The sequence below is a fragment of the Hippocampus comes genome, unplaced genomic scaffold (genome assembly GCF_001891065.2).
Source record: "Hippocampus comes isolate QL1 unplaced genomic scaffold, H_comes_QL1_v1.1 scaffold177, whole genome shotgun sequence".
Classification (NCBI taxonomy): domain Eukaryota; kingdom Metazoa; phylum Chordata; class Actinopteri; order Syngnathiformes; family Syngnathidae; genus Hippocampus; species Hippocampus comes.
This window is the reverse complement of record NW_017806158.1, coordinates 2,232,682-2,257,381: the sequence shown is the minus strand read 5'-3', so window position 1 is coordinate 2,257,381 and position 24,700 is coordinate 2,232,682. Positions and strand designations below refer to the sequence as shown.

Genomic DNA, 24,700 nt, shown 5'->3' with positions numbered 1-24,700 from the left:
CCAGCGGTCTTCGCGCAGTAGGTAGGGGACACCGCAAACCGGTTGCCAGCCAATCGCAGGGCACACAGAAACAAACAACCGTTCGCGCTCACACTCACACCTCGTGACAATTTGGAGTGTCCAATGAGCGCGCTCACACTCACACCTAGTGACAATTTGGAGTGTCCAATCAGACTGCCTTGCATGTTTTTGAAATGTGGGAGAAAACCCACGCAAGCACTGGGAGAATATGCAAACTCCACACAGGAAGGCCCGAGCTGGAATTGAACCCGGTACCTTGCACTGTGAAGCCAACGTGCTAACCACACGATACCGGGCCGCCCGGGTTTTAAACATATTCTCTCAAACCTGCTTTCGGTCTGCATTGCAGATTGTCGTTCCTTTTCATCCTTGTTGTTCAAAGGCTAGAATCCTGAAATTCATTGAATGAATGTGGCAAACCAATTTACAGGTTAATATATGGACAGGCAGTTATCGACTTCAATCTATGTTCGCTGGCTATGCTAGTTAGCTGTGTCTGACATTCAGCTTTGGTGTTATTAAACATTAACATTCAACAGCTGTGATGGTTAAAGAATAAGAAACGCAAACAAATTGAAATGTATGTGACCAATAAACAATGTCAATAGGACATAAACTTTTCATATCATTATTATTAGCAAAACGACCTACGATTCGGCGTCTGGGAAAGCAAATTGCGCCAAAAAGCAGTGTGTACTGTCGGTTGAACTTAATGTGGTGCCTTCAGGCTCTAACAATAAAATCCGGCAGTCATCACGCAACATGCAAGTGCTTGTCGAAAATACGCGTAGAATGGTCAAATACAATTATTTTCAGCATTATAAAAATCTAACTCGCCTATAAGTCGGTCTCTCAAAAACAGCAATAATGTTCCTGGGTATGTTTTACGATCCAAAAGTGTCAGAAACATACAAACCAAGATCACGGTCAATTTTAAGAAGTTTCGCAATGAAATTTACTTGTAAATCTTTAAATTGTATTGGGTCAGTTTGACATTCGGGTTTTATCAATGGAGAGGTCAATATCCAACCAAAACTTAATGTTCAGCAAATATATTCATCAAAGGGGAATGAGTTTTTGTGGAATGGATAATCATAATCGCAACACCATTTATGTTTTGTACTATTGTAAACCAGGAACACAAAGCTACTTCTTTCAGACCCGAGTAGCTTGTTTCGGCAAGAACATTTTTCTCGACTTTTGCAGCTTAAAAACGCGTTTCCACCGCCTTCGGGAAGTTTCCAGACGTTATATCCAAAATATATATTGCAAATGCGGATTTGTGCGACAGCTAAAAACTGGCAACCTACACGTTGTTGAGGGGGGCGGCGCTAGTCCACACAGTAGTTTCTGGAAGGAACCTCATGCTTGCAACATGGAGAAAGTGAGTCTTTTACAAATCTTGCTTTATTTGTTTCGCCGAGCCGTACATTTATACGTTTCCCTTATTATTTTATTGTTGATTCGCTTCACATTTCAAGTGTCTGAGAATAGCGCAGATACGTGTGTGTACTGAAACACTGTTATCGGTCAGCAATGTTAGCTTGATTGTCCGTGGCTTGGGGTTAGCCATCAGCTAGTAACACGCTGTAGCTGCCTGGTTTGACCGGGCTTTCACTTGAGATTTAATACTTGTTTTTGTGCCAACGTTTAGGACCAACTATTCTTGAATTTGCCAATATAAGCGGGTCCGTTTCTTGTTCACTGTGAGGGCACAATGTGTAAGTCATCATGGTCCACGGTTCGATGTCAAAGTCAAGCAAATACGTCAATCTGATGAGTTATGATTTACCATCATCAGCCTTGTTGTTTAATAAAGCATTATAGTTTGCGTTCTGGCCTGTCGTTGAATTTTGTGTCAATATGCCACTGCAAGTATAAGCACACAGTGTTGGTGAACAACTAGTTAGCCTAAATCAGCTATCCTTGGTGCAATGGTTGTTGAAACTCGGTAACAGCATTAAATGACACATTTCTTACGTTTTATTAAAATGCTAAATCTAAGATCTGGTGTGTATCGTAGTACTCATTGGAATTCACGTGCCGAAGAAGCATTTTGGTTGCTGTAGTCAACCGCCTTTGCTCTGTCCGGAAGGTCTTTCTAGATGCACAGGGGGCTGCTATCATGACCACACTGTTTTTCTTATACCTGCCTTTTACTGTTCACAATGAATATACTCACCAACACCCTGCTTTAATTTAAGGAGTATTTTACAAAGGCAACACTGGCGTAAAAACAAACAGACAAATAAAAAACATTACATGCAAAAAGTGTGCTCCACTTTACTCGCCTGAAGAGGGCACAATCGTTATACAGTATTTGAGTGTATCAGGTTAGCTCATGTGAGCTATCGCTTGTCTTGCTATGCAGTGTCTTGAATTCATTTTAATATTTTTTCGGTCAAAACAGATTCCCTCTGAGCAGTCTGTGACATTAGATTATGGGAGAGAGATTTACCAGGAACATGTACCTCTTAAGGGTGTTTGTGGAACGCATTTGTTATTTTTTTTAATGAAATCATTTCTGTATCTTTTATATTAGGGGTCACCAAAGATGGCAGACCCCTTGTAAAAAATAAATCACCAGTGACGTACATAAGTGATAATTTTCATTCATTTTTAAGACTGGTTGCTCAGTCCACACAGTGAGTGTAATGCCTTATGTCAGTTAATATATGTACAGTGTGCGTAACAATATATAGTGTATGAAAAAATTAAAGCCATATTCTGTCACTTCTTGCACCTGTCTGACATGAACAGATGCCCGTTGCCTATCTCTTGCCACTGGCAGCTGTTCACATATAATCCACTATATTGGAGAAAATCAGCATGTGTTTTTCTTCACGAAAGAAATGCAAAAAAAAAAAAAAAAAAAAAACATGACCAACAGTGCGTATTATTGTCCGTTTGTGTTTCATTTATTTACTGCCTACTGGTTCACAGGTGTCTGCATTGAAAGACCAAGGCAACAAAGCACTGAGTGCAGGAAATATTGATGAGGCGATACGCTGCTACACTGAAGCTGTGACGCTTGACCCCAAAAACCATGTCCTCTTCAGCAACCGCTCAGCTGCCTACGCCAAAAAAGGCAATTATCAAAAGGCTCTCGAAGATGCTTGTGAGACCATCAAGATAAAGCCAGACTGGGGCAAGGTGAGGTGATTTGTGTTTAGTAGTAATCCTTTTGACAATACATTTGTTGCAGTAATCTTAATTGATGAACAATCTCTGTCTTTATCAACAAGGGTTACTCCCGTAAAGCTGCGGCACAGGAATTTCTTGGACGACTCGAGCATGCAAAAGCGACGTACCAAGAGGGCATCCGGCATGAGCCAAACAATCAGCAGCTGAAGGAGGGTTTACAGAACATTGAGGCCCGCCTCGCAGGTAGGTCTTTCTATCGCCCCACAGAAAGGGACCATAATTATATTAGGATGAGAGTTGCAAGGGTTTATTTACACTTTCAATTAAAGTGAAGACAATCAGGACACCATCACCAAAAGATATTGCTACCTATTCTCTGACTTCTGACAGCAGAAAGATGATATTTGTGTTGAATCCAAAGCAAACATTTGCTTTTACTTTTGAAAAAAAATTAACAAAGTTGCCAATTTTTCTGACATGTTACAGTGACTGAATCTTAATTCATTGGTGTTTGTGCATTTTAAATAACAATCTTTTTCAACAAAGGGACTGAAGTTTTAAAAAAATCCTATTCAACAATTAATCAACAAAATAATGGCCATCTTAATCGAGTCTTAAAACAATCATTATTTGCAGCCCTTCTTCAAATTCATCATTTCGGCCTGAATTTACATTTACTGTAATTTCTGGCCTACAAAGCGTACCCGATTAAAAGCCACAACAGCTGAATTTAGCTATCAATACAAATACCATATGTGTATATATTTGGCGCCTCACTTTATTAGCTATGGTTATAACATAGGATATTTGCAAAGAAAGAGGTCACAGGTGGATTTTTTTTTTTGTTTTTCTTTAAATTGCCTGGAATCCCAGTAAGCACCCCCCCCCCCCTATCAATGTCGAACATGACAAATTACACAGTAGCCTTGCTGAAAAGTCATTGATGGCTATCTTCATCTGACTTCTCCTGCACACTAAACACACTAGGCGCTCTTTACTGTCGACATAGAACAGCCCCTTCCTACTTACACATTTCAGAGTCTCTCTTTGTCGCACGAGTCAATTTCACAGAAGAACTTACGCAGCCCTCTTCATCATGCAGCCGTCCAAGACTTTTGAAACCCGTTGGTAAATGTTTCTTTTTTTTTTTTACACTGTTTCACCCTGTCAGGATCCATTGGCAAACTTCAGCAGTCGTTTCTCTTACAAGCGGTAAAGTGAATGGCCGCACAGTATTGCCTGATGGAAGGAGTGTTACTAAAATGACTGATGTGTATATTCTGTTTGAGGACAGACCCAAACAGTCCACTGTGACATGTTCCTTCGTTTTATTGGACAGATGTGACAAGGCTATCGGCAAATCTATTAGCGGCGACATTTAAAGCCGCAGGGTTCAAACGTGGAAAAAAGTAACGGCTGTAGCGCAGAAATGACAGGACACACTCTGCCACACGATTTCACCTCAATATGTACATCATAGTAAATGCACACCGTTTTTGACTTGAGTCTTGGGTGTGCACTTAGGGGAATCACGCCTTAGCAGACTTTGCTTATGATTACCAATGTTTTGTATTTCAGAAAAATCAATGATGAACCCTTTCGCCATGCCTAACATGTATCAAAAGCTGGAGAATGATCCTCGAACCCGTGAGCTCTTGGCAGATCCAAGCTACAAAGAGCTCCTGGAGCAACTCAGGAGCAACCCGTCGGCGCTTGGCACGTATGTGCTTTTATTTTGTGTGGAAATGTTTAGTGGCACTATTTTTGAGACCAATACTAATAGGAGTACTCAACTCTTGGGTAGTCACCGAAACCACGAGCACTTTTAATACATAACATTTCTCCAAAAACAATGACAGATAACTTTAAAGAAAGACCTAGATATCCCAATGGAGCATTAATCTTAAAACTGCATGGAAATTGAGGGCACGTTATGATCATCGCTTTTTCCATTTGTTCATAAAATACAGATTTTGTTTAGAACACATACAAAAACGAATTTAAATAATGAAATAAAATGAAAAAAATAATCCAGTGGCCACTTGACAGAAAACAGTTCTAATTGAAATATGTGGTTGTACAACTCCTTTTCAAGGAATACAGAGCAAAACAATCAATTGAATCCAACAGTTCTCGACCAAGGTGGCGGGTTGGCAACCCGTGGCCCTAGCGGCTCCCTGAAGCTTTTTCAAAAATGTTTGAAAATGGAAAAAGATGGGGGAGTGAAATATATTTTTTGTTTTAATATGGTTTCTGTAGGAGGACAATCATGGCACAACAATTCTTAACGTGAGCTACGATAGTTAACACGCTGCAAAAGTGCGTCCCATGCCTCGATCATCTTAGGGGCCGTTATGGCTGTTGCCCATTATGGCATGCGTGTGTATGCGCGCGTGCGGTAACAGGTCGATCGTGGGAGGTTGGTTGACTTTCAGTGGCAAACAAAAATCAACTAATCACCGATGATACCAAATTATGAGTGTTACATTTGATTTGTAGGAAGTTACAAGATAAAAGAGTGATGACCACACTCTCTGTGCTGCTGGGACTAAACTTGTCCGGAATGGATGAAGAAGACGAGCCCACTCCTCCTCCTCCTACTTCTACTACCACCAAACCTAAAGAGACACAGCCTCCCCCTTCTGTAAACGAAGACCTTCCTGAGAACAAGAGAAATGTAAGTCAGTCGATCAGGTTTTGGCCACGAGGTCGTCACTGACTGTTACAGTTTGTCATTTTAGGTGATAATTGTCCGCTTTGCATGTTTAATAGGCATTGAAAGAAAAGGAACTTGGGAACGCTGCCTATAAGAACAAGGACTTTGATACCGCGCTGAAACATTACGAAGAAGCGATCAAGCACGATCCTACCAACATGACTTATATTTCAAATCAAGCTGGTATGTACTTTGACGGTTTTGTAAATGTCAAACACAAATGTGCTCTTATTTTCAGCGTTGTGAAATGGCTTGCGCCGACCTTTTTTAATACAGAACTGCCATTTCATATGTACGTTTTGAGTTGAAATGTTCTTTTCGCGATCCCTTTAGCCGTGTACTTCGAGAAGGGGGATTTTGAGAAGTGCAGGGAGCTCTGTGTGAAGGCTATTGACGTGGGCAGAGAGAACCGAGAAGACTACAGACAAATCGCCAAGTGAGTTTTTCCAAGTTGTTTCTCTGTCGTTTTTGAAGCAATTTACTCAACTGTTAAATCCTAAAGTGTCTTCAGCGATTTGGAAATAGCTAAGTGTTGTTTGGATGGGACAAATTGTGCATTGACCACAGAAATATCTCTTACCATCCAATGATTAAAATATACACAGTTCTCCACAGCTTTTATTTGGTTCTAGCGATATCAACTTTCTGATGGAAGTACTCTACACTTGTCTTTCCATTTGTGGAATATGTGTTCCCTTCAGTGGTGGAACGTCTGTGTTTTTCAGTTTTCATTTCAGGTGCTTTAACTGAGGAGATTTAGACTCTCACAAGGAATGATCTTTGGAAATAATACATTTTGTTTATTTCCGTCTCGTTCTTCTGTTTTTAAAGGGCACTGGCCAGGATTGGCAACTCCTACTTCAAGCAAGAAAAGTACAAAGAAGCGGTTCAGTATTTCAACAAGAGTTTAACTGAGCATCGCACCCCTGATGTCTTGAAAAAGTGTCAACAGGTGCATGGCCCTTACATAGTTTACAGTTTCGTGTACACCCAATTTGTCCATTCCCCCACAATCGAAAACGTCGACATTTTTCTCCGCGATGTTCAAGCTTAAGATTAAGTTGATGGCTTAAGCACTACGTCCATAAAGAAATTCCAGCCGCTCATGCATGTTTTATCCTGATTCTGCAGGCAGAGAAGATCCTGAAAGAGTTGGAGAAACAAGCCTACATTAATCCCGATTTAGCGCTGGAGGAGAAGAACAAGGGAAATGAAGCCTTCCAGAAGGGTTTGTGCAGCCTTTTAAAGCACACCTTGCCATACTATTTTCATTTTTAGATGATTAACTTGGGTACCTTGTGCCTTGCAGGAGACTATCCTCTCGCCATGAAACATTACACTGAGGCCATCAAAAGAAACCCAATCGATGCAAAGCTCTTCAGTAACCGAGCTGCCTGCTACACTAAGCTGTTGGAGTTTCAACTTGCCCTGAAGGTGTGCTATTCAACATTGCCAAACACTGGGTTTTTAGATAATTTGAAAAGTAGTTTTAAAAAATGAAGTAACGTAACTCTTTGTTGATCAGGACTGTGAGGAGTGCATCACACTTGACCCAACATTCAGTAAGTTGGACACCATCATTCCTTAGTGGATCTCATGCTAGAGTTCTAAGTAATGTACCTGCCAAGAAAGTTTTGTTTTATGTGACCATTTACGAAATGTGTCAACAGTTAAAGGCTACACACGCAAAGCAGCTGCTTTGGAAGCAATGAAAGATTTTTCCAAAGCTATGGATGTGTACCAAAAGGCTTTGGAGCTTGATTCTTCTTCAAAGGTATTTTAGTCTGGTTTTATACTATAAGCTTAAGCAACACTTTTTCCACTCCTTTTCTTTTTGATGACAATGTAAAGAAAACAAAAATGCATGACATGATACCTCAAGTCAGAATTGGGCCTCTTCCAAATGTGGGTACAATTAGAAACATAGTATATCCACCACCACCACCACGTCAACCAGCAGGTCAGATGTCCCCTGTCAAATATATTCGTATGTGTAGTGGGAATGACTTTCATTTTTTACATTGTCCACTCAGGAAGCCACAGAAGGGTTACAGCGCTGCATGATGAGTCAGGCAATGAGGAACGACAGTCCTGAGGAAGTAAAGCAAAGAGCCATGGCCGATCCCGAGGTGCAGCAGATTATGTCGGACCCCGCCATGCGCATGATACTTGAGCAAATGCAGAAGGACCCTCAGGCGCTCAGCGAGTAAGTTTCACAACTTTGGTTTATTTTACCGCATCTGCATTTTGAACGGTTTCATAAAAATGTGATGGCTCTTTTTTTTCCCCCGTTTCTTTACTTCAGCCACTTAAAGAATCCTGTCATTGCAAAGAAAATTCAGAAACTCCTGGATGTCGGACTCATAGCCATTCACTGATGTGACACAAGCCAAGATAAGAAGAAACGCCCCAAAAAGGGGAACAAAATGCAAAATATCTCTAAATATTACATTGTCTTTTTTTGTCAAAATTATGCTCCGTGGTCTCATTTAACAGTGTTTTTTTTACGTTTTTTTCAAGTCCTGACTTTTTTTTTTGTTGTTTTTTTTTGCCAGTTTGACACCAGATTCATGAGGATGTGCCCAAATCAAAAGATGGATGGACATCTTACTATATACTGTATCAGATCCATTGGTGTTTTAAAGCACGTGACTCGCTGTAAAGCAGAGTATGTTTTTCCCTTAACGCAAGAAAATTGAGAATAATTTTCACAGTCACATGTCAGTCACAAATTGGAGTTGTTTGTTTGCTGTGAATGGCTTGACTAAACACGGTGCTTCAAAATTAAAGAATCAATGGGTTTGCCTCTACCCCCCCTTTTTTTTGTCATCTCTTTAACGTCAGCTGGATCCACCGATCTCTATAATGGGTCTATGTTGTATGATTGTGGACAACTTATATCACTTTGGACTCACTTAAATATCAGCTGTTCAAATGATTAAAATTAATACAGCAGCTGCTGTGGAGTTTTTTTTTTGTTTTTGTTTTTGTTTTTTACACATAGAATCAAATACTTACAGCTCTGATTTCTTGCAAACTGATTGTCTTACAGACAATGAAAATATAAAATTCGGTGTCTCAAAATTTGATTTTTAAAAAGTTCATTTGCAAAGTCATGGTGTCATACCCTAAACTAATTACTGTAGCTGAACACCCGCAAAGCTTTCCTAAGCCTTTGGTGTCTCAGTGGGTCAGTCGTCTATGCACTCGTGGGAAAGTGTTCTGACTTTGCCGATGTGCAGAAGACAGTCTTTGTAGTTGGTTGCTCCAGTGCTGCATGCATGCATATGCGTCGACAGTTGAGTCGGGGGAAAAAAAGGTGGATGTAAAAGGTGCACCAGCAAAAGCGAGAACCATGCCTTTGAGGACATTGATAAACAAAAAAAACCCAAAAATATTTGTGGGAGCTTCATATGGAGTGGACTGAGTGCATACACTGAGAATTCCTGGTCATAAGGTATACATGTCGCATTTCTGCTGTCAAGCAACTCACAGACGTCAGAAGTGTCTAACCTGAGCTAAGGAGAAAAAGAACCTTGCTCAATGGTTCAACGTCCTCTTCAGACGAATTTTAATTTTGCATTTTATTTGGAAATCAAGGTCCCAAAGTCTGGAGAATGAAGGAAAAGGCACAGAATTCACATAGCTTCAAGTCCCCAAATTGTACAGGCAGTCAGTGATGACGAAGGCTGTCATGTCACATGCTGGTATTAGTCCACTTTGTTTTTTTGAAGTCGAGCACTTATACTTGCTGATGACAATATTTTTGGGGGTGCTGATTTCATTTTCCAGTAAGCTTGCACCGGACCCAACAAGGCAGATGAGGTGTATACAGTATTACAAAAGAATATTTTCATTCTTGGAAATGAAGCTACATATGAGTTTTACTTTATGAGATGAGAAACAAAAATATGTAAATTTTTGGTGGTATTCAAATTTAAAAAAATTTTTTTTTCGTTCCATTTCTGACAGATTTGGGATTTGACACATCCACCGTGGCCCCGCCCATATTTTTCATAGTCACGTGACGAGCATCGCCCAGGTTGTGTCGAAAGCATCCTGCTATTAGCACTTAGCTCGCAGCTGATCAAACATCAAGTGATGTGTTAATAGTTCTTGAAAAAAAATGGAGGAAACGTGAATAAGGCTCTTGCGGAGGCAGAGAAGAAAAGGAGCCCTTCCTCCAGCATGGCCTTTATCGCCGAGACCCGAGGAGGTTATTTATCCAGAAAACACTAGCCCCGGCTAACGCTACAAAGTTTGACGGACAACAAGAGCCATTTGCTAGCCAGATTTCAGGTTGTCAATCTACTAACTACCGCACAGATTGTCTGCGAGCCAGTTGGCATATTTTAGCGATTAAAGCCGCGACTCCGCCTTACATGTCGATTCATATTCACATTTGATCAGTCTCAAGGGAGCGCTAATGTGAATGCGAGTGAATATACATTGACAACTCTTTAGCAACTAAAGCTAACGCCGTTTCTTAAACTTTCAGTGTAATAATACGTACAGTACCGAAAGAAACAGTCTCACCTTCCGTAGAGAAATTGATGACCGACACTGTTCCATAATCAGAATGTAAGTGGTTTTACAGCTGCTTTGTCGTGATAAAAACCGCAGAATGCCAAACACTAGGATTAATACAAGGGCGGCTTGTTTGTGCGCATCTGTCCGTTCATTCCTCTAATCCTCGTCGTCTCCACAATTTAACAACAGTAAATAAATTAGCTGCGCAGAGTGGAATATCGCTAATATCAAACAAGTGTTTTACAATTCATCTCAGATAGTTCGTGCAGGGAAAACTACTCCGGCTCAAGTTATGTCGGGGGACACGTCAGATAGTAGTGATGACTCCGATACACAGGCAAATGAAAGCGCCTGTACCGTCAAGCATCAAATCACCAATGGTAAGTCAATATTCTGATCGTGTATTTTATCGATCACTGCCTCGCCATTATTGAGAGCACTGCTGGAAATCGAGATGACACAAACCTAAGCGTAAAGCTGTGTGGAAATACTCTATATGAATCACAAAAAGCAGTGATGTTTTGCATTCAATTCTTACATTTTCAATTAATAATTTAGACGAGATCCCACTCCAGTCAGCGTTGACATGCCTGTATGTTTAGTTTAGCTCCAGAAATCTCACTCCGGCCCCAAAATGCTCGATTTAGTTTATGACATTTTACTAGTATGCATTATTAAAAAGGCAGTTATTTGTTAATGTGACCTGAAAATAAAACTTAATTCTTCCACCTACATATAACATTTGTTGTACATAAACATTGTAATAAACCATTGGGGGATGCATTGTCGTCTCTGGTCTTCTATGACATTTTTGTCATTTTCTATATCACTTGCCGACATAACACAAAAACTTGTTACATATTGTGAATACATCTGTGCAAAACTGCACTTCTACAGTACCAAATGGTGTATAAACAATAAATGCCAACTCTTTTCTCCCACTCTTGCCACCAGCTAACCTCACAGGACACACTGAGAAGGTCGGCATGGAGAATTTTGAGCTCCTCAAAGTGTTGGGCACTGGAGGTAAAAAGACTTGTATTGGCAGCAATACGCAACGCCCATACATGATGAAATACATCCTTCATTTGCAATAACCCATGATACTTTTTGTCTTAAAAGGGGAAATCAACCCCAAAATTTTCTTTACAAGAATTTGTTCTCTGCAGCACTACTAGTCTAAACACAGCATTGTAATTAATGTGGCCTTTGTGGAATAAGAGTTAAACAGTAAAATCCACACATTTTTGTCCATTTCGCTGTTTTGCCACTTGACATCGACTGAAAATGACATCAGAGTTGTTCAGGGCTCAGGTAACAACTACGGCTCAGCTTCAGAAAACGGGTGAGCCGTGATTGGTCGTAACCTGAGCCCAGAGAAATTGGGATGTCATCTTCAGTCGAGAAAATGTAGTAAAATGGCCGCCCATTGAGATGTCTTTTTGAATTGACTTCTCCTTTATACTCTTTTTTTCTCTCTCTCTCTCTCTCTCTCTCTCTCTCCCTCTCTCTCTCTCTCTCTGAGAGAGAGAGAATTTTTTTTTACTGCATTTGAGAGTTATAGTGTACAGAGAAGAAAGGTCTTAGTAGATGTTTTCGTTTAAGCTCATGAAAAATGGGAGCAAAAATGTTAGCTTTTGTGTTTGTATTTTTGTTCCATGTATTGTGGGCTCCATGATTTTCAATCAGAGGCAAAAGTGAATTGTAGCCAGGGCATTATTGTAGCTATGCTTGAATAACACCACACTGGAATAACACGTCCCTGAAAATTGCAAATTGGATTCTGTTTGCATCAATGTTTGTACAAATCTATTTGGATGTAGAATATTGGGGAGCACAACATGATAAGGATTTTTATGATTATGTTCATATCACAAGCAAACCATGCAATTTGAGAACAATACAAACTTGTAAGAATGCTGTTTTGTTATGGCCCGTCGCCTAATTACATACAATCATCTTAAGTTGTTAGTTTTCCATCTTACTTCAAGTAACTGATTGTTCTAAAATGTGTGTTTATATCCAGCGTATGGAAAAGTGTTTTTAGTGAGGAAGAACAGTGGTCACGATGCAGGCCAGCTATATGCGATGAAGGTAAGCCTGAAAGTCCAAGTATTTTTGGCTTGGTAGATCCAGAGAGAGGCTTAAATTGGCCACTTATTTCCCAAGGCTTGAAAGGGCAAGCTACATACAGTGGAGAAAAAAAGGCACCCACCCTAAAATGTTCCATTGTTAATGTGACCTACAACTTGTGCCACTCAACTTTGTTCAAAAAAAACATCTGTAACACATGTCCAAGACAGGCTGTATTGTTCTGAATTGTGGATACTTACCATTAAAATGTATTGTCTTTTTTAATTGGCTATTTTTTTGGGGGGGGGGGGGGCAATAATTGTGCCAACAACCAAACTTGGGCAATGTGTGACTGATCAACACTGCCATAACTACTTGCTATGACCTCATTTGGTTTTGAATCCATTCAGTATTTCATTTCAAAAAGCCCTAATTAATTTTCGAACTCTACAGGTGCTAAAGAAAGCGGCTATCGTTCAGAAGGCCAAGACCACTGAACATACTCGCACCGAGAGGCAGGTGCTGGAGCATATTCGCCAGTCGCCCTTTTTAGTCACACTTCATTATGCCTTTCAGACACAGAGCAAGCTGCACCTCATCCTGGGTGAGTCGAGGTCACTGAACCAAACATAATGTTTTTCTATATTTGTTTTTCCTTTCGAACCTATATGGATATTTTTTTCCTTGGCAGATCATTTTGCTAAATATCTATTATGTGTCTTTCTGTCTGTAGACTATGTGAGTGGAGGGGAGATGTTCACTCATTTGTATCAGCAAGATCACTTTTCTGAGGAGGCGGTGCGCATTTATATTGGAGAAATAATCCTGGCTTTGGAGCATCTGCACAAGGTTTGTGTTCCCTTTTACATCAATGTGCAGGTAATGGATTTCAATCCAGTAGGGCAGTGGGAAGATGAGTTTATTCTTCAGAGTTAGTGTATTACTGCCTCATTTTAAATGGACAATATTGTATCTTCAAAGAATGTTATGTACTGAAGCAAACAGTTCAACATTTCACTGACCTTATTTAACTGTGGTATGGTCACCACCAAACACTTAATAAATATAACCATAAAAGCTGTCATTTTTTTCAGTATTTTTTTTTTTTTTTATGTATACAGTATCTGTTGCTAACCTACTGTTTTAACCATCAATGTAATTGAGGTGTTGGTTTTGTGCAGCTCGGGATTGTGTACCGTGACATCAAATTGGAAAATATTCTCCTGGACAGTGAAGGTCATGTGGTATTGACAGATTTCGGACTCAGCAAAGAATTTCTGCGGGAAGAGGTATTGTACAAAAACACAATGTGGATGATCATTGGTATTGCAAGCTGTTATTGGTTGCGGTCCTATTTTTCTTCGGAAATTATTATTATTATTATTATTTTTTTTTTTACTGTATTTTTTTCATTCTCTTATCTTGTAGAAGGAAAGAACCTATTCTTTCTGCGGCACCATTGAGTACATGGCGCCTGAAATCATCAGGGGGAAAACAGGCCATGGCAAGGTAGGTTTGCAGTTGTAAAAGAAAGTCGCAAACAGTAGTTTATTGGACACATTGAAATTCTACATACACGCCTTTAAGATAAGATAAACCTTTATTTGTCTCACAATGGGGAAATTCGCAATTTACAGCAGCAAAATTTGGAGGGAAGAAAGTAGAACATTTTGACCCGAGGACAACAGGAGGGTGAAAAAATGAACTGGAAACAGTACAGAATGCAATATAAGATGTAAAATATAAGATATAAGCATATATGCAACTGCACATATGCTGCATAAGCTGGCTGTGCTATTTACAATGGGTGTGTGGGGAAGAGTCCAGGTTTTCAGGTGCATCTATTCAGTAGCCTGACAGCAGTCGGCAGGAACGAGCGGCGGTACCTTTCCTTCTTGCAGCGCGGGTGTATCAATCTCTGGCTGAAGGAGCTACCCAGAGGTTCGACGTTTCAATATCATGAACACAGTAGATTAGCAGTTACCACATCTGCCTCACAGTGGGGTACCGGTAGTTCTGGGTTCGAGGCTCGACTCAGCCTTCCTGTGCACAGCCTTTGCAGATATATTTCTTTCACCTATAGCACACAGTCTGTGTTTTACAGTCCGTCTTTTGAGGGCAGAACTGGCATTTCTTCCTCTTACTTGCCCTCGCTGGGGAAGTGACTGTGGAAGGTGGATCATCAGGTTTCTCAGGAGCTCCTGTACGTTTTGTTCTGCATGCCTGCCTTGTTGGTTGTATGCTGCTGAGGACCATGTTATTTTGCCATTTTTTGAAAGGAAAGTCTTTCTTTCAGTTTCAGGGATTTCTTCTTGTTCTGAAGATGATTGATCATGCTCTGGGTTATATTCCTCCCCATCCTCTTCTAATACATCCTCCACTTCCTCTTCTGAATCAGTTGTCTTGCTGGACAGCAGAAAAAATCAGCTCTAGAGCCTCTTCAATGTCATAACACACACTCATGGCGTCAACACAGAGAGAATTCGGGGTCCTGTCATCTGTAGCACCTTTATAACCCCTTGAAATCCACAAAAAAAGAGTTCTGCCATCTGCGAGAACACCACCTATCTTGTCTTGTTTATGTTCTGAAAGTCGCAAACAGTAGTTTATTGGACACATTGAAATTCTACATACACGCCTTTAAGATAAGATAAACCTTTATTTGTCTCACAATGGGGAAATTCGCAATTTACAGCAGCAAAATTTGGAGGGAAGAAAGTAGAAAGAAACATGTAGAATTTGCATGCACAAAATATATTTAAAAAATGAACTGGAAACAGTACAGAATGCAATATAAGATGTAAAATATAAGATATAAGCATATGTGCAACTGCACATATGCTGCATAAGCTGGCTGTGCTATTTACAATGGGTGTGTGGGGAAGAGTCCAGGTTTTCAGGTGCATCTATTCAGTAGCCTGACAGCAGTCGGCAGGAACGAGCGGCGGTACCTTTCCTTCTTGCAGCGCGGGTGTATCAATCTCTGGCTGAAGGAGCTACCCAGAGGTTCGACGTTTCAATATCATGAACACAGTAGATTAGCAGTTATCACATCTGCCTCACAGTGGAGTACCGGTAATTCTGGGTTCGAGGCTCGGCTCGGCCTTCCTATGTGGGAGTTTGTGAGTTCTCTCCTTGTTGGCGTGGGATTTCTCAGGGTATGCGGCGTCCTCCCGCATTCCAGAAACATGCCTGTTGGGTTCATGGAAAAACTATAAGTTGTCCTTAGGTGTGAATGTGAGTGTGAAAAGGTGTTTATCCTTGATACTAGCCAACTACAGGCAAAATCACCTACAGGCAAAATCACCAGGCTCCTGCTCATCCACAACCCAGATGAGGGCAAGTGTTATCCTAAATTCATAGTTGGATGTTTTGGTATCATCTTAAAGGTGGAGTATACAATCTTGAAGTTGCCAGCTAAATACAAGATTTGAAGCTTCCAATCAATGAATCACCATACCGCGCCATAAATTATTAATATATATATTTTTTTCCTCCACAGAAGACAATAAGGAACAACAGACATTCACGTCTGCATAAGTTGTTGGTTTCACCTTCATGTGATGTTTTGCAGTCAGTTGATTGGTGGAGCCTTGGAATCCTGATGTTCGAGCTGCTGACAGGAGCGTCTCCGTTTACTCTGGAGGGAGAGAGGAACTCTCAGAGCGAGGTGTCAAAGTGAGTTGTCCATAAATCGAGCCAACATGGTTTCGTGAGAATTTAGAAAAAAAATTAAAGAGCATCCACTGGAATTAGATTAGCAGCTAATCACACAAGCATAACCATACTTGCTGTAACTCTGTTTGGACATCACACAAGCATAACCATACTTGCTGTAACTCTGTTTGGGCATGCAATACCTGCAGTGATGCATGCTCAAAAGATGCAACTACTGCACTGTGCTGCACCAATGTGCCAGACATCCCGCGCCAAACATTATTGCCATGGAAATGCGATACAGTTTTACCCTGTTTGGAACCTAGTCTCCGTTACTGGCTAAGAACCTTCCTGTTTGCTCTTTTATGCACATGTCAAAGCATTAAAAAAGGTACTGCTTTGGTGCCACCTTGTGTCTTCTTGATGCCAAGCAACTATGTTGGGTTAAGTTGAGGAGCTTTATTTAGTCATTTCCTGCCATCTCTATGCATCTTTGTGACCAAGCACTGCAATATTATGTTTAAGTGAACTGAGGTGCTTCATTTCGACAAAAGTAGTGCTTTTTGCATCTTACGGCATTTTGAGACAATTGTAAACCTTTTTGCGTTGAGGAGCTTTATTTAGTCATTTCCTGCCATCTCGATGCATCTTTGTTACCAAGCACTGCAATATTATGTTTAAGTGAACCAAGGTGCTTCATTTCGACAAAAGTAGTGCTTTTTGCGTCTTACGGCATTTTGAGACAATTGTAAACCTTTTTTCGGCATCAATTTCTTATAGCGGGGGTTCTGTTTTTCACCGGAGAACACTGTATTTGACATGTAAGTAATAGCGGTTTGGTTTAAGGTTAGAGTGCTTGTGAAAACATCTAAGCTAAAAGTAACGTAACTTTCAACTTGTTCCATCCCACGTTTCTCAGACGTATTCTTCGCTGTGATCCACCATTCCCCTCTATGATTGGACCCACTGCTCAGGACCTCATCAGGAAGCTGTTGGTGAAGGATCCTCACAAGCGGCTCGGTTCTGGACCGCGCGGTGCTGCAGACATCAAGACGCACGCTTTCTTCAAGGTTCTACTTCTTAAAGGAGCCTCAGATGATGCTCTCTCTTTTATTTTGTGCGTAACACCTGGAATATGGTTTTCCGAACAGGGACTGAACTGGGACGATCTTGCCCAGAAAAAGATTTCAAGCCCGTTCAAGCCTGAGCTGAAGAGTGAACTTGATGTGGGGAACTTTGCGGAGGAGTTCACGGGGATGGATCCAGTCTACTCTCCAGCGAGCACACCGCCGAGCACTGACCGCCTCTTCCAGGTCAGTCCTTGTTGACCAAATTAGGAGCTGTAAAATAACAGCCCTCGCCAATATAAACTACCGTACTCACAAAAAGATGAGGCTACTTGGCTTTCGGATGAAATTTGCACATGAATCTAAAATGAACCGTTACAGGTGAACTTAAGCCGGGTAAACTTTTAAATGAACATGTCCAACTAACTATTGAATGTTTGAGTACTTTTTGCACAACTTCCCGCTATCTTCCAAGCAGGTGAAATCCTTTTTGTGAGTAGTGTCAAAAATAGTCTGGTGTACACGACTGCTCATGCTTTTTCTTTTTTTTCTCTGCCATAGCACACTGTTTAAAGTTGGCGACACTTAAATGCCCGCCAACATCTTTTGTGTTATCCCAGGGCTACTCCTTTATTGCACCTTCCATCCTGTTCAATAAAAATGCTGTCATGGGAGACTTTTTGGAATCCCAGGTTCCCGCCGACCGACCAGGTTCTGCTTCTGTCCAGCGCAGTGCAATGTTAGCGGTATGCAACATTCCCCAAAAAAATAATGTATTCATAATTCTTTGTACTTTATCATACCCGTGACTCTAAATACTCTTATTTTTTTATTTTTAGGAATCACAGTTTTTTCTGAACTATGAGCTGTGCCTCCAGGGGCCACCCTTAGGTGAGGGGAGTTTCTCTGTGTGCAGACAATGTACACATAAGCAAAGTGGCCTTGAGTATGCAGTCAAAATTGTCAGCCGCAGGTGAGGTCAAGGTCTCCAATAATTTTTATTAAAATGCAGTTTTTGTTTTTTTTTTTTGGTATTGAATCCTCGGTGATGGATGGCTGCCCACTGTGCAGCTATTCCCATATGCCTACTTTTACCTCTCTTTGTTTTCATGTCTTTCAGTAAATGAAGCAAATGTTTTATCTTCCTCAGAATGGAGGTCAACACACAGAGGGAGATTGCTGCTTTGAGGCAATGTGAGGCTCACCCAAATATTGTTAAGCTCCACGATGTCTATACCGATCAGGTAAATTGGCAAAGAATTGTGCAATGACCAATATGTGCCCGTCCCAAAATGTATTCTTTTATTTTATTTTTTAAAGTTTAGTCTGGGCGGTCCAGGGGTTAGCGCGTCGACCTCACAGTGCAGAGGTACCGGGTTCAATTTCAGCTCCGGCCTCCCTGTGTGGAGTTTGCATGTTCTCCCCGGGCCTGCGTGGGTTTTCTTCGGGGACTCCAGTTTCCTCCCACATTCCAAAAAACTTGCATGGCAGGCTGATTGAACACTCAAAATTATCCCAAAGTGTGATTGTGAGCGCGAATGGTTGTTCGTCTCTGTGTGCCCTGCGATTGGCTGGCAACCGTTTCAGGGTGTCCCCCGCCTACTGCCCGAAGTCAGCTGGGATAGGCTCCAGCACCCCCCGCGATCCTTGTGAGGATAAGCGGATCGGAAAATGAATGAATCAAGTTTAGTCTGGGGTATCGAAAGGTACCGAACATTAGTAGTACAATGCATTGAAGGGTGGGGAAGAACACAATGCCGTTAGTTATTAGTTGAACGAAAAATGTCACTTGAGTGTCACGAAAGGAATGTGAAAAACACCAAACAAAACAACAACAAAAATGTAGTAAACAGCCGGCCGCAAGAAGAATGAACACAATGTGCCGGATGACCCTAAATTTTTGCGCCCTCGGTGTTGTCTTTACTAAATTCATTGACAGGCTGCAATTGTGCTGTTTTGATGTCACACTTTTCCTTGTCCGGCTAGTGTCCGTCAAATTAGTTTGATTCTAAATCAATCCTTTGGGAGCTGAACTGAACTATATTCCATATCAGAGTAGTTTGTTTTACACGGTCTTCTTCTTCTTCTCTCAGTACCACACCTACTTAGTGATGGAGCTTCTACGTGGAGGCGAGCTGCTTGAAAGGATCAAGAAGAAGAAATTATTTGGCGAAGCAGAAGCCAGCCAGCTGCTGCAGAGCCTGGTCTCAGCTGTCAGTTTCATGCACGAGGCGGGAGTCGTGCACCGAGACCTAAAACCAGAGGTGCGACAGTATAAATGAAAATTAAAAACGCTGCTCAAACATTTGCGCTTGATGGAGGCCTTGCAGGATTTGCAAAACCATAATCAACACGATTCCTTCATCGCAATAAATTAGGATACGATACAGTATGTTTCGGCAAATAAAAGTAAACTTTTGCCTTGCTTTTCAAGGAAGAGGAAATTTATAACAGGACAATTTTTTAAAAAGAGTCTCTATTTCTTTCCCTTTCAGAACGTGTTATTTACAGATGAGAGCGAGAACTCTGTTCTCAAAGTCATCGATTTCGGATTCGCCCGATTGTGTCCTGCTGGCAGCGCCCCGCTGCAGACGCCGTGCTTCACACTGCAGTACGCTGCACCCGAACTTTTTGAGAGTGCAGGGTATGACAAAGCCTGCGACCTCTGGAGTCTTGGGGTCATCCTGGTAATCTCGATGTAAAAATGACTGATTACGAGACATCTGTCAGATTAGCCCGGACCCTGATCTCCATCTGCGTGTTTTTATCAGTACACCATGCTGTCAGGCCAGGTGCCGTTCCAGAGCGAGCAAGTGGGGATGACGTCGTCTTATGCTGCCGATATCATGCAAAAAATTAAAGAAGGTGATTTCTCCTTGGATGGGGAGCCGTGGAAGGGTGTGTCAGAAGATGCTAAAGAACTTGTTAAAGGTATGAAATCAGCTTTGGGTAAATGAGCCACTCTTTCACTCTCTGCCTGGAATGTGGATTTCAAATTCATTTTTAGACTATGTGGTTCTTTTATTTTTTTTAATCACACCCTTTTTAGAGTTGTTACTCTTAGTGGTGGGCATACTTTTGAAATCTTAATTAAGAACGCGTCATTTATTGAAATTAACAGGTCAATATGTTCAAGGATTTTGTGTGTTTTTAATTCAAGCAAATCCCATTCACACATTTTGCCACATGTAGAAGTAAAAAACGTTAAAATTAAAAAATAACGTGACGACCTCAACCCTTCAAATCTCTCATGATTGAAGGGCTACTGACAGTGGACCCCGAAAGGCGACTCAAGCTCTCCGATCTGAAAGAAAATGGCTGGCTACAGGGTGGAGCGTCCATGTCCACCACACCTTTGTGCACTCCGGACGTGCTTGAGTCCAGCGGGCCCACTGTGCGCACTTTTGTGAACGCCACTTACAAGGTAACGAGTTGCACTGTTTGGCAAATGTCTCGTAAAAAAAAAAAAAGTGAGTTTTCCCTCACACTTTTTGTCATTTTCCTGTCGCCAGGCTTTCAACCGTGGTAAGAGAGAGGGCTTCTTTCTAAAGAGCGTTGACAATGCCCCCCTTGCAAAACGGCGGAAACTCAAAATGACAAGTACAGGCGTAGAGACCCGATGGAGTTCGTCCTCTTCATCCTCCTCTTCTTCCACTTCCTCCTCTGCCTCTGCAAAAGCAACAAAAGCACAGCCAAAGCAAACTGTCAGCCCAAAGCAGAGCTAGCCTTGGTTTAGCAAACACATCAAGAATATGTCATGCAGACTTGCTCAGACGAGTTAAAAAAAATGCACAGATGAAACAAAGGGTTGGTTTAACTAAGATGGTTTTCAACGTGAAGTTGAATTCCATTGTATTACAATGTGACTGGGGATAAAATTTGTCATTGTGCCACATTTTCCTGTGAATTACTAACGCTATCAAGCTCTCGCTGGGATGCGAAGATGCACAGAAATGCAGAATGTGGCCTCGAGGAAATGCACACTTAGTATTTTCTCGGCATCTATCAGTAACCTCAGACACTAAAATCCGTTTCAAAATGGAGATATGTCTGTTTCCACCATGGAAAAAAAGGCGCCTGGCTTTGTCGGGTTAAAGGGAAAAAGGAGCCATTTAGAGCAGAAGCCATATTCATGAGTCAATCAGAATTGAAGCGAGTGAATACACACGTTTACACAATGCAGATGCAATGGTGATATCTGTAACGTGCTGCTTTAATAACAATCAATATGGGGGGGTACAATTTCACAGCCAATGAGGGCAGAAGTTTGGCGTCTGCTTTTACAAGTGTTCTGGTTCCTTTTTTGGGTTTTTTTTTTCCGTTTTAGGCTGATCAATAAAAGTTTGCACGTTGGGCTGAGAATGTAAATGATCAAAACAGAGCTTCAGAACCTTTAACATTGCATATAGGAAAAGGCACGCTATTTAAAAAAAAAAAAATGTTTTGAAGATGAATTGTCTGCTTCCAGAGACTTTTTAAATTCATTGCAGCTTAAAATATTTTACTTTACCATCAACTTTTCAAAACTGTACCAAAAGAAGAGTTTAATTTTCAGTGTTGGCTGCTTCCACAAATGTCCTAGTGGAGCAAATGTGAGGGCAGTTGTGATTTAACTTGCTGTAAATGTTTTGCCTTAAGTACTGGTCAATTTCAAGCATGCATATCTTGTGAAAAAAATTATCTTACATTTGGCTTGATCAAAAATATCGAGGTATGTGTTCGTACTCTTGTCCTGCCAGAGAAGTGCAGCCACAGTCCAGTGACTTACTGGGTGGACTTCTTCAACTGAAATGTTTTTACAGCTCTGGTTTTAAACAATCACATTTTTAAATGATCACAATGAGACACTTAATTATGACTTTCATTTAGATCTCTGGAAGCCACTCTTGAGATCTGCTGTATATACTTTGATTTACAAAGACAAATTAGTTTTCATAATTGAAACTTTTCATGGTATATTAGTGTCCTCGTGTTTTGTTTTTTTTTACATGTTGCACAGTCATTTTATCAATAAAATCCATTTCAGCTTTAAAGGTGCTTTCACTGATATTTATTATGTGTAATTGACTTTAAAGCTGTGGTAATGGGGTGCGTATTAAATGGGCTTTTGTGTACCAGGACTGTGAATGTCTGAGTGTGTGAATGTGTGTGGTGCGGGGAGATCACTTGTGGTGTCATCCGTGTACCAAATGAAGCATCATTGTATGATTTTGTTCCTTAAGTTGTTTGCTGCCTTAGTCTCCTTATTTTTTTGTGTGTTTTTATTTTAAACAAAACCGGATGTTTATGAGCATTTCACTGAAACTGCGCTGAGTGGTGTGGATAGTTTTGTACTAAATGATTTTCAGTGTCCTGTTTTTCCTTTTTTTTTTTTTGTAACTTGACTATTGTATTGCGATGCACTGTCATTGATGTAACTGGGATTTATTTGCACCAAGACCATTGGTTTTGCTGCAAAATAAACATTACTTTGGAATAGATGTTTTCTTTGTCTGGTTTTGGCTCAACCATTTTGACTGTACATTAAGTTGCCTGTGTTGGGGTGCAGGTTGTCGTTTAATGTGTGCTCCACAGCACATTGATTCTGACCTTTCATGGCTCTTTGGAGCTTGGTTACCACATTCCCTTGAAATGACACACAACACCTGTAGGGGGAGCGCAAGAGCAAATAGTATCGGTTCCCCTCCCTATCCATAACGTAAGAGATCTTGGGTTGAGGGAATATTATCTTACGTAAATGTGTACCTACCGTTATTGTTAAAAAATCATGGCATGTTTGTTATAATATCACCAGATTTTTTTTTCTTTTGTGGTGTTGTGTTTTTGTGCAGGTTCCATTTTGAGGTTCGCCGTTCACATCTCCGGCCTTCCTGTGTGCAGGTTGCGACACGAAAGAGGAACGGAGGAAGGAGCTATTGTTAAACAAATATGAATGAGAATGTTTATTCTCTTTGGTGTTTTTCAGCAGCTGGATCAATTCGAATGAGGAATCGCTGAAGAAGAAAGAGGTCCGAGTGATATTTGAACCGATAGTGATGAAGTCATTACCGTACTTAAAAGGTTCATTAATGTTCTTTAGTGACTTAACATCTTCCATACGGTGATTAGTGCGACTAAAGGGGTACTTGGATCATGAATGAAGTGTGTTTTAAATCCTTTGTAACGAAGCACGTTTATGGCCAGTCCCAGTACAGTAGAAAATAGTTGAGCAGTGGTGAGCACATCTGCTTTCACTTCTTCGCTGTGAATCCGTCTCGATCGGTCGTTCTGCAACTATCGGCAGATACACCAAACGTGACATCGTAGTACGAGCCGGCGGGAAGTGATTGACATGCTTTGCAGCGCGCACATTGATCGTTGGCTTGCCAATGGATTCTGTGCTACACTTGAGAGGTGCACAACATATCCAGCGGACTGCGTAAGCATCAAAAGGCTGCTGTTACCACTCCAGCCATCTCTTACTCGTACCGGTACCCATCGAAGGACAAGTGCTCACAAGAAGAAGCACTTTTACTCATAAAACTTTCATGAACCACTCTGAAAACGATCCCCAAATCAGAGGTGAAACATTAAAGGCTTCTTGTCTCAACTTAAAGGTGGATACAGAAACTCTGATAAGATCCACTCTGAGCTTCGCGACTACATGCGATGTCCTAACAACTGATGTGTACGCCTGATGAAATTTTAAACAGTCAGGTGTTTTTCATTGAGGGCCCCCAACGCTCGAATGGTTCGCTTTCAAGTCTTGTGTGCACTGATGCCGTCCATGGCACTGAGCCCCATAAACTCCACTCCACCGGGGGTCAGTAGGCTTCTTGGCACTAACATCCCGAAAGCCACTCCGAGCAATTGTTAAGTGATATAGTGTCTGATATAATGTGTCGTGCAGCCTTTAATCAAATTAATTTTTGAGTGGATAATTAATAATATATTGAGTGGATAATAAAGTAGTATATTGAGCATGACAAAGACAGATCTGGATGGATCATTTGAGAACATAGTCAGCAGGATATTCATGCCATTAAGTTGCTTCCTGGCACGATTTCAGAGCTTGCGTGTAAAGAAATGAAACATAAAACACGATGAACAATCCATTAGCATTCAAGGAACTTAAATGTGTGGGCAGGATGTACCCACTATGAGGCCAGAGAACCACATAATTTTTGCAAATTAATCAGAAAAATGAACAATGGCAATGCCATTTTAAAAAGTGCCACCTAATATAACTTCATTGTAATTAAATCTACAATCACAGTGGCTATATTTGCATGACTGCAGTCTAATTTTTTTTTATATCTGTTTGGCTTGTGCATGTACATCACATGAAAAATGTATGTCACATCATCGTACTTGAAACAGGGGTGCAATCTTATAGTTTAAGGCTTGAGAGTACGAGATGCAATTAAACACCAGGAGATAGACGGGAAATTCACTAACAGAAAAAGACCAAGTCAGAAAATATTTTATTATGAATCTATAAATATAGCCAAGG

General features: G+C 40.9%; 3 protein-coding genes across 5 annotated transcripts in view; 2 read left to right on the top strand and 1 right to left on the bottom strand.

Annotated features, from left to right (window-relative positions):
• Positions 1-1,371, bottom strand: part of spata22 (spermatogenesis associated 22) — a 4,013-nt gene extending 2,642 nt beyond the window's left edge. Inside the window, exons 1-2 of one of the 2 annotated variants that reach the window (XM_019895219.1) lie at positions 1,332-1,371; positions 349-412 (exon numbers count right to left, since the gene is read on the bottom strand). In XM_019895219.1, coding sequence (XP_019750778.1) covers positions 349-388 — 40 coding nt within the window. In that variant the 5' untranslated portion in view covers positions 389-412; positions 1,332-1,371. Of the gene's footprint in view, positions 1-348; positions 413-672; positions 768-1,331 lie in introns of those variants that run through there. The other variant, XM_019895218.1, reaches the window with a different exon arrangement.
• stip1 (stress-induced phosphoprotein 1) lies at positions 1,326-8,834 on the top strand. The gene is made up of 14 exons (XM_019895192.1): positions 1,326-1,405; positions 2,965-3,174; positions 3,267-3,408; positions 4,744-4,885; positions 5,665-5,842; positions 5,938-6,064; positions 6,215-6,317; positions 6,713-6,833; positions 7,013-7,109; positions 7,191-7,315; positions 7,407-7,443; positions 7,552-7,655; positions 7,915-8,087; positions 8,187-8,834. The coding sequence occupies exons 1-14, from the start codon at positions 1,397-1,399 to the stop codon at positions 8,257-8,259; spliced, it is 1,641 nt and encodes a 546-aa protein (XP_019750751.1). The 5' UTR covers positions 1,326-1,396; the 3' UTR covers positions 8,260-8,834.
• A 1,062-nt stretch (positions 8,835-9,896) lies between these two features.
• rps6ka4 (ribosomal protein S6 kinase, polypeptide 4) lies at positions 9,897-22,688 on the top strand. 2 transcript variants are annotated; one of them, XM_019895169.1, is made up of 19 exons: positions 9,897-10,180; positions 10,668-10,791; positions 11,366-11,437; positions 12,438-12,505; positions 12,938-13,088; positions 13,218-13,333; positions 13,666-13,773; positions 13,913-13,993; positions 16,059-16,162; positions 17,061-17,211; positions 17,293-17,454; positions 17,829-17,954; positions 18,048-18,181; positions 18,359-18,452; positions 19,302-19,472; positions 19,704-19,895; positions 19,980-20,139; positions 20,469-20,632; positions 20,721-22,688. In XM_019895169.1, the coding sequence occupies exons 2-19, from the start codon at positions 10,704-10,706 to the stop codon at positions 20,931-20,933; spliced, it is 2,355 nt and encodes a 784-aa protein (XP_019750728.1). In that variant the 5' UTR covers positions 9,897-10,180; positions 10,668-10,703; the 3' UTR covers positions 20,934-22,688. The 2 variants fall into 2 exon arrangements, with proteins under 2 accessions (XP_019750728.1, XP_019750727.1); XM_019895168.1 differs by having other exon boundaries at positions 9,898-10,791.
• The last annotated feature ends 2,012 nt before the right edge of the window (positions 22,689-24,700 follow it).

Bases quoted from the DNA above. Each gene is read 5' to 3' on its own strand.
- stip1 (XM_019895192.1), top strand. The intron at 3,175-3,266 runs GTGAGGTGATTT...TTTATCAACAAG, and splicing joins TAAAGCCAGACTGGGGCAAG to GGTTACTCCCGTAAAGCTGC. The intron at 8,088-8,186 runs GTAAGTTTCACA...TCTTTACTTCAG, and splicing joins GACCCTCAGGCGCTCAGCGA to CCACTTAAAGAATCCTGTCA.
- rps6ka4 (XM_019895169.1), top strand. From the start codon at position 10,704: ATGTCGGGGGACACGTCAGATAGTAGTGATGACTCCGATACACAGGCA. The intron at 13,994-16,058 runs GTAGGTTTGCAG...GATGTTTTGCAG, and splicing joins GGAAAACAGGCCATGGCAAG to TCAGTTGATTGGTGGAGCCT. The intron at 20,633-20,720 runs GTAACGAGTTGC...TCCTGTCGCCAG, and splicing joins TTGTGAACGCCACTTACAAG to GCTTTCAACCGTGGTAAGAG.